General features: G+C 43.6%; 1 protein-coding gene across 1 annotated transcript in view; it reads right to left on the bottom strand.

Annotated features, from left to right (window-relative positions):
* Nucleotides 1-1,206: 1,206 nt before the first annotated feature.
* bmp1a (bone morphogenetic protein 1a) overlaps nt 1,207-13,082 on the bottom strand; it is a 54,118-nt gene continuing 42,242 nt past the window's right edge. Inside the window, exons 8-20 of the mRNA XM_024438804.2 lie at nt 11,581-11,696; nt 10,180-10,282; nt 9,909-10,025; nt 9,397-9,542; nt 8,353-8,548; nt 7,971-8,096; nt 6,911-7,071; nt 6,525-6,705; nt 4,721-4,846; nt 4,341-4,468; nt 3,706-3,919; nt 3,313-3,563; nt 1,207-2,467 (exon numbers count right to left, since the gene is read on the bottom strand). Of these exons, the coding sequence (XP_024294572.1) occupies nt 2,333-2,467; nt 3,313-3,563; nt 3,706-3,919; nt 4,341-4,468; nt 4,721-4,846; nt 6,525-6,705; nt 6,911-7,071; nt 7,971-8,096; nt 8,353-8,548; nt 9,397-9,542; nt 9,909-10,025; nt 10,180-10,282; nt 11,581-11,696 (2,000 nt within the window). The 3' untranslated portion in view covers nt 1,207-2,332. The remainder of the gene's footprint in view (nt 2,468-3,312; nt 3,564-3,705; nt 3,920-4,340; nt 4,469-4,720; nt 4,847-6,524; nt 6,706-6,910; nt 7,072-7,970; nt 8,097-8,352; nt 8,549-9,396; nt 9,543-9,908; nt 10,026-10,179; nt 10,283-11,580; nt 11,697-13,082) is intronic.

Genomic DNA, 13,082 nt, shown 5'->3' with positions numbered 1-13,082 from the left:
TATATTGGATGTCTGTGCTTGGAGATTCTGCCAACACTGTATACAGGGACAACACTATTGGGATTTCATCATTTGCAATTACTGTGCATCAACCATGGCAGAGCACATAATATCTAGTTAAATAAATTATTCCAAATCAATTTGCAGTTTAGCTACAGAATATTTCATTTTTTAATTATTGTACAAAACCATGTCCTACCTGCCAAGAAAAAACAAATGAAGAAATACTATTCAAATGATCACATTTTAAAATGCACAAAGACCACCTATGCTATGTTTTACTCTTAGATGTACAGATTTGGTTTCCAGTGAGCACAGCTAGTGTGAATTCACTGTTTGGTGCCACCCCGAGGACGATTGCTTGATACCATCTTCACTCATGCGACATGAATAATAAGGCAGTATTGTACAGAGCAAAACGGTGGCTGAACCATTGTCAGAGGTTATTGGATATGTTCACAGGTCAACATTAGTCAAACTCAAACTAAACATAGGAGATCATTTAGGAAGATTAAATGTTTTTGCTTTTTTTGTGTGTGGGGGGGTGTTGTGTGATTGAATACCTGAACATTCTTGGCCTTCATTGGTTTATGGAGCTTGGCAGTCTCAGACCTATGTGCTTCAGGCTATTAGAAAATAATCAGTCTTGTGGAAGCATTCTCTGCCTCTACAGTGCCCAGGGCTCTCACCTAAACAGAATAGGGTAAAAACACAGCTTAAAGGACACAGGAGCATACACACACACACACACACACACACACACACACACACACGCACACACACACGCACACCATTTACTTTGCTAGCACAAGCACATCCATTGGTTCTTACAAAACCAACCATGCTGAACATCTGCATCGATTGGCTATAGAGGCAAAGACATTAAGTGACAGCTGGCATTTTCAGTCAAATGAAAAAGAACCCGAAAAGAGAGTGGGAAAACAGTAATTGACATGTATTCAACATCATTCTCGCTGCACAATACCAACACATCATAATACATGGAATTCAGCAGAGCCCCACCATAAACAGATGAATATATTGTGAAGGTGTTGCTATGACAATGACTACTCAGACTCGCCTGCACCAGACCCTTCTGTCACAATAAAGGGCTCTGGCCTGCCACTGGAGATTGCACTATTTATGGAGAGTTTTAGTCTAGGGAGAGAAAATGCTGCACATTAAAACTGTACATGAACACTGAAACAGAACCCATATCTTTATTACCCCATGTTACAGGGTACAAACAGCTCTCAAGCACGCCTGAGAAACCAAATGGTGCAATGAAAATAAAATCAGGGAATAAAAGTGATAAAATGCATAAAAAATAAGTGAACTTGCATTGCATTTTACAAAAAAATCGTTAGTTCATGATTTTTGAACAATTCACTGTAAAGTGCTTACTGATGATTTGAGTTGAGGAAAGCATGTCATGTCCCTTTGAATAATCATACACATTACACATAGAGATACAGCAATAGCCCCTCAATGGGCAAGCAATTACCAACCAGAAGACATAGGCCACATTTCATGTATTAGTCCTTTAATAAGATAACTGCTTCTTTAATTTCCTTGTTAATGGTAAGAATTACCAAGAAGCGAGAATCTTGCACTGGTTGCCAGAACAATACCAATTACAAATGCTGGTGTTGTCACCCTACAGTTTCCTTCTCTCTTCTTGTAGTTACATGCAATTCTCAGACATACAGTATTAAAACCTCAAGTCAAGGGCATCCCTCTAATCCTCTTATTGACTGGAATCCTTGAACAATATGGGTGGGAATGTGAGGAGGAGAGGAGCTCTAGTATTCTGGAGGAGTTTGGCTGGAAGGTTGAGGTTGGTGAATCCCTCTGGAACTTCCTCCGGTCTCCTCCCCCTCCTTTTCTCTCCTCACCTCCTTCCCTCCTGGTGTGGGGGGGGGGGGCTGGCCTGACAAAAGCAGGGATCTGTCTGGCTGATGCCTGCCTTCCTACAGGTCCTGAGAATCCACTGTTGTTCATTTCGCTCTCATTAGGAGGCATAGAAAATAAAAGAAGAACCAAAAAAATTCTCCCCCTGAATCCACCTAAACGGATATCCACCCACCCGCCCCAATCATAACCATTAAAAAAAAGGTAAAAACAAGGTCTACTGCAGAATGGCTTTACTCCTCCCAGTCTGTAGGAAGCTGGAGCCCCTTGGAGTTGAGGTGCGGTTGGTGGTCTTGCGGCTGTTCTGTCGTTTCTGAATGATCTTGGTGGCCGAAGGTTTCCGAGTGTCAGGCTGTCGCCTCCCCTGGGGGCCCCTCCACTTGCCCCTCTTCCCCACCCGGCCCTTTCCGGCCCCCGCTGGTCACTTGCGCGAGTGCAGTGTGTCCTGAAACTTGGTGCTGGTGTAGCGCACGTGGAAGCCCTTCTTGTTGATGGTGTCATCAGAGCGGAACTTGATTACAACGGAGTCGCCAGCAGAGTAGATCTCCTCAGGAGGCTGGGGGAACAGAGGAGAAAACGCAGATGAAGTTAACCGCTGTCGCCTTCTGGCACTCCGACTGCACTTCAATTAAAACCAAATAATATCTCATAGATCCAGACTGAGGGGGCTGTAGGGTAAGGGAGGGGAGGGCTGTTGGAGTGAACAACTACCCCTTATTCTCCAATAAAAATCATAATGAGCTTTCCACCTTACTTTACAGTCTGGTTCCAGTTTAGTCCAATATGTCTAAAAAAAAGGGCTTGATGGAGGAAGTGGCCCACTTGGTACTGTGAGCATTATATGTCCTCCAGCTCCTGCTAGCACTGATTTACAGGACCAGGCATCAGTAGAGTAGAGACACAGGCTTATTACTGATGTGTGTTAAATTAAATCAAGCTGTTCCTTGACCTACGGATTTAACGCTTCAACTCCCCAGTGGCCCCCCAAAACCTACTGTAGCCTCAGCGTCAGCTGATTGGTTCGGTTACAGCTCAATGCTGGAGACCATGATAGCCTTTCACAAGCCAGCCAGGGTCCGCTCTTATCAAGCTCAGCTGCTACTGAAGCAATATACTCCAACCCGGTGGAACACATCAACTTTAACAAAGTGATTAAAGCCGGAGAGCGGAGTAGTAATCTTCAAAACTTTAACACTCAAACACAGACACAGTGTGAAAGGTTATTTTTCAACTGCAGAGCTAATTTTACACAATCTCCGAAAGTATTGTTTTTACACAGCTGGTTCAACAAAGCTAGACCTGAAAGAGAGAATACCGATATTATGATAGTACATCGCTGGTGCTACAAATACTGTTGGGCAGAAAAAGTCCTTCAATAGATGAGACTATCAGTGAGTTTACCCCAGAGCCACAGTAGCGTCCCAGCCTTGGGGACTTGGTATCGACACCATCAAAGAGCTCCATGTAGTCGTAGCCACAGTCAGCCTCCTCCTCAATCTCAAAGGTCTGGAAGATGAGCTCCACGCCGTAGCCTTTCTCAGCAGCGATCACCCACTGGCAGTCAGACGCACCGGGGTAGTTATTGTCCCCAAACTGAGCATGGGAGTACAGGTCTTTGGTCTTGACCTCAGCCTTAAGACGACCTCCACACTCTGGAGATAATAACAAAAAAACATCCATAGATATCACTCAGAAGGAACTAACCAATAACCTTTGAGGAGAAGCCAGTGCAATAAATCTAGCCATACAGTGGGCTCTAAGTTGTGAGTTTAAGTTGTGTTGGCGGTAATATACCTGCTGTGTGGGAGGCCTCGAAGCCCTTCTTCTGGACAGAGTTATCAGAGAAGAAGCGGATGAACATCTTGTTGGCGCTGGACATGATGGGAGGAGGCTCCTTAGTGCCACAGAAGCGACCCAGACTGGGGGCTTTGCCGTCACGCCCGTCGTAGATTTCGATGTGGTCGTAGGCGCACTCCAGATGGGCCTCCATGTCGATCTCATTGAAGGCCTGAGACAAAGCATGAGGGGAGAGAATGAGATCAAATAGGGAAAGAGGATTGCAGGTATGTTTTACACGAGCTAGAGTATGAAATACAATGGTTCCCTATTGGCGGAATAACCTTTAGAAATCAATTGGAACGAAGACACATGCAATCACTTTTCATTGGCTGAGCCCAGTTAACTATATTCAAAAAGCTGAGATATGCACAGCATGCCATGGATGAAGACAAATGGTATGAATGTGACAGAAGGGGGAGCCATTCATGCTTAGGGGATTGTCAACAGAGGCTGTGATGCTCAGTACAGTACTATATAAAGTCCTTAATGATTTCCACAGTACATTCAAACCCCCCTTCCCGCAAACACAAGCATACCAAGAGCCACACACATGCAATCTGTATGTTAGAGAGTTGGAGGGGGACACATACGATTTTGATGCGATGGCCTGCGGTGGTGGAGAGCGCCCAAGTGCATGCCTTCTTGCTGGGGTATTTATCTGGCCAATTGGGGCTTGTGATGGTGCCAGTCACACTGTTCACAACGTGATCACAGCCGGCTGCAAAAACACATCCACAAAGTTAGCATCCTCCTGTATCATCACTGCTCCACACAAGATAATGTCCAAACCCCACTCAGGGGCTGTTGTTCTTGGCACATGGTAGTGTTTCCTCGCTCACCCCCACTCATTGCAATAGGAAGTCATCCCCCTAAATCTAACCTCTAGAGCTCCAACCCGCATAAAATAAATGAACCCAGAATCAATGTGCCAGTGGGTCTCAGTTTCAGTGTGCAGGTGGCCGATTGGTACCTTCTTTGCAGTCATGTTTGTTCTCGTGCAGCATGAAGCCACTGCGGCACTGACAGCTGTAGCTCCCGAAGGTGTTGACACACTCATGCTGGCAGCCTCCATTCTCCTTCGAGCACTCGTCTTTGTCTGGGGACATAAAGGACACTACCTTGATGAACGTTTCTCCCACACTACCACACTGCCATAAGCACTCAAGCACACTTGTGGTGTCAAATTGATGAATCTTCACTCATACAGTGCCTTGCAAAAGTATTCATCCCCCTTGGCGTTTTTCCTATTTGTTGCATGTAAATTAAATAGATTTTTATTTGGATTTCAGGTAATGGACATATACAATGTTGTTATACATTTTGTTTCAAAAAATACAAAAACAGAAAAGGGGTATGTGCGTATGAATTCCCCCCCATTTTGCTATGAAGCCCCTAAATAAGATCTGGTGCAGTCACATTAATTAAATAAAGTCCACCTGTGTGCAATCTAAGTGTCACAATCTCAGTATATATACACAAATGTTCTGAAAGGCCCCTGAGTCTGCAACACCACAAAGCAAGGGGCACCACCAATCAAGCAGCACTATGAAGACCAAGGAGCTCTCCAAACAGGTCAGGGACAAAGTTGTGGAGAAGTACAGATCAGGGTTGGGTTATAAAAAATATCAGAAACTTTGAACATCCCACAGAGTACCATTAAATTCATTATTAAAAAATTGAAAGAATATGGCACCACAACAAACCTGCCAAGAGACGGCTGCCCACCAAAACTCACAGACCAGGCAAGGAGGGCATTAATCAGAGAGGCAACAAAGGGACCAAAGGTAACCTTGAATGAGCTGCAAAGCTCCACAGCGGAGATTGGAGTGTCTGTCCATAGGACCACTAAGCCGTACACTCCACAGAGCTGGGCTTTATGGAGGAGTGGCCAAAAAAAGCCATTGCTTAATGAAAAAAATAAGAAAAACACGTTTGGTGATCGCCAAAAGGCATGTGGGAGACTCCCCAAACATATGGAAGAAGGTACTCTGGTCAGATGAGACTAAAATTGAACTTTTTGGCCATGAAGGTAAATGCTATGTATGGTGCAAACCCAACACCTCTCATCACTCCGAGGATGTTTTTCATCGGCAGGGACTGGGAAACTGGTTAGAATTGAAGGAATGATGGATGGCGCTAAATACAGGGAAATTCTTGAGGGAAACCTGTTTCAGTCTTCCAGAGATTTGAGACTGGGGTGGAGGTTCACCTTCCAGCAGAACCCTAAGCATACTGCTTAAGCAACACTTGAGTGGTTTAAGGGGAAACATTTAAATGTCTTGGAATGGCCTAGTCAAAGCCCAGAACCTCAATCCAACTGAGAATCTGTGGTATGACTTAAAGATTGCTGTACACCAGTGGAACTCATCTAACTTGAAGGAGCTGGAGCAGTTTTGCCTTGAAGAATGGGAAAAAATCCCAGTGGCTAGATGTGCCAAGCTTATAGAGACACACCCCAAGAGACGTGCAGCTGTAATTGCTGCAAAAGGTGGCTCTACAAAGTATTGACTTTGGGGGGGTGAATAGTTATGCACACTCATGTTCTGATTTGGTTATTTCTTGTGTTTTACAATAAAAAATATTTTGCATCTTCAAAGTGGTAGGCATGTTGTGTAAATCAAATGATACAAACCCCAAAAAATCCATTTTAATTCCAGGTTGTAAGGCAACAAAATAGGAAAAATGCCAAGAGGGGTGAATACTTTTGCAAGGCACTGTACACACAGAAACAGACTCCTGGAGGGAAAGACACACACACAGTGTCAAAGGCTCACCTGAGAAGTACTGAGCTTTGAATCCCTTCTTGGAGACGGTGTTGTCTGACTTAAACTCAATGCGCATGTTGTTGTACTGAGAGGTGATGGCCTCTGGTTTCTCTGCTCCACAGAACTTCCCATGTAGCCTTGAGTCTGCAGAAAGCCCACTGCGCACCTCCACATAGTCATATTTACACACCTAGACAGAGAAACAGCAGGTCATTACAACATGAAACATGAAGGGAATGTAATTCAAACTTGAACAAATATGATGGACAGGAATATATTACAAACAGTCTGTACTCTATGACAGACAGGAGGACAGCTTCATGATGACACCACTAAGGCCCATGGGGATAGAACAAACCCAACCCGTGCTCAGTCATAACAACCCCGGTACTCACGTCATTGCCCTCAGTCTCAAAGACGTCAAAAAGCAGGGTGATTCGGTACTGTGTGGGTGCCACCAGCTGCCAGATACAGTTCTTATTGGGGGGGTACTCTCTAGGCCAGCCTGGACTGGTGATGGAGCCGTTCAGCTTGGTGATGAAACCTCCACAGGCAGCTACACAGACAGACAGAGGAGAGGAGAGAAGACCAGGACAATGGTTAAGATGTGCTTAAACTTCATATGGTTATAACGATATAATGGTGTATATAAAAATGTGTATCACTGACAATTTGTGCAAAACATCTATCTGTAGTAGCAGAATCATTTTTATTACCCATATCGGTCAATAAAGGTCAACACAATTGGCTGACCTGCTGTTTTCACAAGCAACCTACTGCTGATGGTCTCCGACAGGCTTGACAGTTACGCAATATCATGTTCTGTCGTATTAATGAAAAGTGTGGTAGGGTTTTATCCCCAAAAAGCTTAAAAACACAATGCATGTCATCCAAAAAGGTTAAGCTGGGTATTAATAAACCATTGAGGATAATGTTTTAACAGACACCCTACTTTATTTTCACCAAAAACTTAAACATGCAAAAATGTATGTAATCCAAAAGGGTTAAGCTCGATAATTATTCAATGTTTGAGGAACATGTAATAGCAGGCCTCCTCCTCTAGAGGCAGACAGTGGTCAGGTTTGGTAAAAAGAGCAATGAAAAGGTAAAGCTATAAACCACTGCATCAGCACTTCTGTCTGGTTCTAATTTACAGGTGATCATCTAATTAGGATGTTTTTAACACTTGCGTTGGGCTCTGATTACCTGTGATGTTGGATTGAATTTTGGTCGGTTGAGTGCATCAAATTACAACCCCATTTGGTGGCAGAAATCCAAATGACAATCCAATGACAAATCTCTGGCGGTATGTTTTCTAGCTACTATGTGGGGCAACTGGACTTGGTGTATTTGGGTGGTAGTGATTAAATAACAGCAGTGAACTGCATTACTATGTGACCTGCAGTAGAGGAGACATTATTGAGCAGGCTCTGGGCAGCATTCTGCTGTACTCACCCTCACAGCTGCGCTTGTCGGCAGCCAGCTCGTAGCCCGGGTCACAGGCACACTTGTAGCTGCCCAGTGTGTTGACACAGCGTTGCTCACAGCGACCATTGTCGGGCTTGGAGCACTCGTCCATCTCTACAACAACAACATGTTACCTTTACATGGCCTCGCATCTCAACAGCCTACAAGTCACAAATGATGAATGCTGCAATTTAACTATCCTGAAATAAACATCATTTAACTAAATCAATCATGACGGAATTACTCTCAAATTACTCAATTTGACATGCTGCTGAGAAATGTATTACTATGGAAATCACGCTGGTAATTTCTACAACGAGGGTATATGCCATCATGTTCTTTTCTATAGTCCAAACCCTTGAGATCTGACCTTTGAAAAAGTTGGCTGCGAAACCAGCCTTGTTGACAGAGCCATCAGACACAAACTTCATCCACAGCTGGTTGGAACTGGTCTTGATGTCATCTGGCTTGTCGTAGCCACAGAAGCGTCCCAGCAATGGGCTGTTGTCTGAGTTCCCATCCCTCACCTCCAGGTAGTCATAGGCACAGCTGTCATGCCTCTCAATCTAAGGAAAATAGGAGACAAAGGGACCGGGTTAGTAGAACTTCAAGTCATTTTCATAATCAAAGGTTGCAGAGGATATGGATGTAGCGGCAGTATGCAAATTAGAAAGCGGGTTGGGGGAGTTAGGGGGCCCCCCTGAATGAGAGATGAGTGCTGCTAAATGTAACAAAAGTCTAACTTTGGGGGGGGCTAATTTAACCAATCTCCTATTTGTTTACAACGCAATTGTGTACTGCTACAGTGGTAAATATACAAATAAAAGCTTATTCCAAATTAAACGAACACCCCCATCTCTCTGTCATGGTTTAAACTGGTTTCAGTTGGTTCAAGTTCTTTCAATCACATTCATTTCTTCACTCTGCCTCTGTCTTGAGCTATCGCTAGCAAACTTGCAACATTGTTCTAACTGGGCCCTCAAAAGTTTACCTTGCCGATGAGCTTGGGACAGACACAGCCATAGTTCAGCCCCTTTTCAGGTGTCCCGACTTTTTTTAAACAAAAAATGTCAATTTGTCAGCAAGACGCATCAATTAATTCAGGCTACAAGAGTGGGCCTAATAACAATTGGGGTATTTTGCAACAGATTCCCTTCATCAATCGCGGGTGCACAGTGGTGTAATTATTTTGCAGTGGATGAAAGTGTGCAGGTGGCCTACTTTTTGTTGTTATTTGTTTGACGATCAGATGAAAATAACATCATGCCACATAAATAAAATTTTAACAATCAGTCCCATGAATAAAATGGAGAACCCCAATGTCATGCTATGATTCACAGTCTGTGTAGCACTGTGTAAAAATGTGCTACTGGATGTGGAGGGTATGAAAATAACAAAGGCTCGTATTTCTTACCTCAAAGGACTGGAAGGTCAGGCCGACGTGGTAGCCCTGAGAAACACTGATCTTCCATATGCACACCTTGTTGGGACGATAGTCGTCTGGGTAGTTAGGAGACTGGATCTGTCCATTATCCTTCTTCACCTCCCCTCCACAGATGGCTGAATGTCAGAGAACATGCAGTGATGTCATCGTTATCTATCATCCTCATCATCATTACCACATTTCTCTCAAGGGGTATTGTGTTTTGTTTCATCACAATGTTGATTATTAAAAATGATTCCTATATTAAATACATCATGCTCTACAGTCTGGATATAATGTTGAGCTGAAAATCACCTCGGACCAAAATCTGATTAATAACGTGCTCTACCCATTAGCATGGAGGCAGCCAGATGTGGGGATTTGACAGAATCACTGAGCTGTTTTCAGGCACGTTGTTCAGTCTGTGACCCAGGTGCCCAGTCAGTCAGCTGAGCTGTGTTGTTATGGGTCTGCTGGGGATTGGGCTCCGGCTCTGGCCTTACCTTCATACACAGCGGAGAAGCCCTTCCCCACCCAGTTACTGCTACTGCGGAACTCGATCCACAACCGGCTGTCAGTGGAGATGATTGGTTCAGGCAGCTTATCCCCACAGAAACGACCTGGAACACACACACACACACCAGACCACCTTATCAGACTCCAGAACTACTTTTTTGTCCAGACAAACTTATTATATTAAGTTTATTGTCAGCATCACTGTACCGTAGTGTAATGCACGTATGGAACTATATCTTTCTTCTAATAAATCCTGACCTTTCAGAGGGGCTTTCCTGGAGTATCCATCTCTGATCTCGACATGGTCGTACCAGCACAGGTGACTCCTGTACAGATCCATGGAGGTGAAGTTCAGGATGATCTTAAAAACCAAGAGAGCATGGTTACAGACCTGGTACAGTGCGGCAGGTAGCCTAGCAGTTAGTGTTAGGCCAGTAATCGAAAGGTTGCTGGTTCGAATAACTGAGCCGACAAGGTGAAAATAATCTTCCTACGTGCCCTTGAGCAAGACACTTAACCCTAATTTGCTCCAGGGGCGTGGTACTACTACAGCTGAACCTGTAAAACAACTTATTTTCCTGCATCTATCCAGCGTATGTGACAATAAAACATAAATACAGTACCATTCAAAAGTTTGGACACACCTAGTCATTCAAGGGTTTGTCTTTATTTTTACTATTTTCTACATTGTAGAATAATAGTGAAGACATCAAAACAATGAAATAACACATATGGAATAATGTAGTAACCAAAAAAGTGTTTGATTTGTCTAAGTATATTTTTGATTTTAGATTCTTCAAAGCAGCCACCCTTTGCCTTGAAGACAGCTTTGAACACTCTTGGCATTCCCTCAACTAGCATCACCTGGAATGCTTTTCCAACAGTCTTGAAGGAGTTCCCACATATGCTGAGCACTTGTTGGCTGCTTTTCCTTCACTCTGCGGTCCAACTCATCCCAAACCATCTCAATTGGGTTGAGGTCGGGTGATTGTGGAGATTATAATACATATAATACACACACATACATATACACACACTACCGTTAAAAAGTTTGGGGTCACTTAAGTCCTTGTTTTTGAAAGAAAAGCTACTTTTTTGTCCATTAAAATAACATCAAATTGATCAGAAATACAGTCTAGACATTGGAAATAATATTGAATTAATATTGAAAATGGCTATTGTAGCTGGATACGGCTGGTTTTAATGGAACGTCTACATAGGCGTACAGAGGCCCATTATCAGCAACCATCACACCTGTGTTTCAACAACACGTTGTGTTAGCTAATACAAGTTTATCATCATTTAAAAAGGCTAATTGATCATTAGAAAACCCTTTTGCAATTATGTTAGCACAGCTGAAAACTGTTGTTCTGATTAAAGAAGCAATAAAAAAAAAACTGGCCTTTAGACTAGTTGAGTATCTGGAGCATCAGCATTTATATACATTTTTTTCCCCCCCGAGTCTAAACAGTTTCAACATGAGAAGAACAAAACTCCAGTGCTGACTCAAAGGGATCATATAGATCATCATCTAAGATTACATTATCCTAAGGAAAACAGAGGTATCACTACTAAGTCGTGATAAACAAAGCACTTCTCGTAAGACTGATCCAAGTTTCTATGTCAGTCAGTTTTCCAAGGCCTCATCATGCCTCCCACCTTTTCCCCTGGCGTGACCGATATTCTCCAGATGCAGTGCATGTAGGCTGAGTATCCGTTGGGGAAGCCAGGAGAAGAGAAGTTCCCACTGCTTTCCTGCAGACTGTCTCCACATCCTATCCACACAGACAGACGGACAGACAGAAGGACAGAGAGACAGACGGACAGAGAGAGAGAGAGAGACAGACGGACAGAGAGAGAGAGAGAGACAGACGGACAGAGAGAGAGAGACAGACGGACAGAGAGAGAGAGACAGACGGACAGAGAGAGAGAGACAGACGGACAGAGAGAGAGAGAGACAGACGGACAGAGAGAGAGAGAGACAGAAGGACAGAGAGAGAGAGAGACAGAAGGACAGAGAGAGAGAGAGACAGAAGGACAGAGAGAGAGAGAGACAGAAGGACAGAGAGAGAGAGAGACAGAAGGACAGAGAGAGAGAGACAGAAGGACAGAGAGAGAGAGAGCGCGAGACAGATGGACAGAGAAACAGACAGACAGAGAGAGACAGAGAGAAAGAGAGAGTGCGTGAGAGAAAGAGTCCGCAAGAGAGAGAGAGTGCGCAAGAGAGAGAAAGAGAGTGCGCAAGAGAGAAAGAGACATTAACATGAGGACCACGTCAACCAGTGGAGGACATAGCAATTAGTTTCTGTAATGATATGGGCTAAGACATATGGACTCCAGCAGTAGCATAGAGAAACAGCAATGAAGTAGCCGAGTCCCACTAAAAGGATGCTCCAGAAGACAGCAGCTTGATGCAGCAATTAGAGTGTCTTCAGAAAGTATTCACAACCCTGGACTTTTTCCACATGTTGTTGTGTTACAGCCTGAATTTAAAATGTATTAAATTGAGATGTTGTGTCACTGGCATACACACAATACCACATCATGTCAAAGTGGAATTATATTCTTGGGGTCACTCATGTCTTACAAATTCATTAAAAATGAAAAGCTGAAATGTCTTATCAATAAGTATTCCACCCTGCTGTTATGGCAAGCTTAAATAAGTTCAGGGGTAAATGTGCATAACAAGTCACATATTAAGTTGCATGAACTCACCCTGAGTGCAATTATAGTGTTTAACATGCTTTTTTAATGACTACCTCATCTCTGTACCCCAGATAATTGTAATGTCCCTCAGTCAAGCAGTGAATTTAAAACACAGGCTCAACCAAAAACAACAGGGAGGTTTTCCAATGCCTCGCAAACAAGAACACTTATTTGTAGATGGGTAAATATTGAATATCCCTTTGAGCAAGGTGAAGTTATTAACTACACTTTGGATGATGTATCAATACACACCAGTCACTACAAAGATACAGCCGTCCTTCTCAACTCAATTGCCCGAGAGTAAGGAAACCGCTCAGGGATTTCACCATGAGGCCAATGGTGAAATCAAATCAAAGTTTATTTGTCACGTGCGCCGAATACAACAGGTACAGTGCATACACACAATGCATATAGCCCGCTTAGCCAACGTGCGGTAGTAATTGAGGTAGTATGTA

The sequence above is a fragment of the Oncorhynchus tshawytscha genome, linkage group LG12 (assembly GCF_018296145.1).
Source record: "Oncorhynchus tshawytscha isolate Ot180627B linkage group LG12, Otsh_v2.0, whole genome shotgun sequence".
Taxonomy (NCBI): Eukaryota; Metazoa; Chordata; class Actinopteri; order Salmoniformes; family Salmonidae; genus Oncorhynchus; species Oncorhynchus tshawytscha.
The sequence above is the reverse complement of the archived record's forward strand: the minus strand, read 5'-3'. Positions and strand labels throughout refer to the sequence as shown.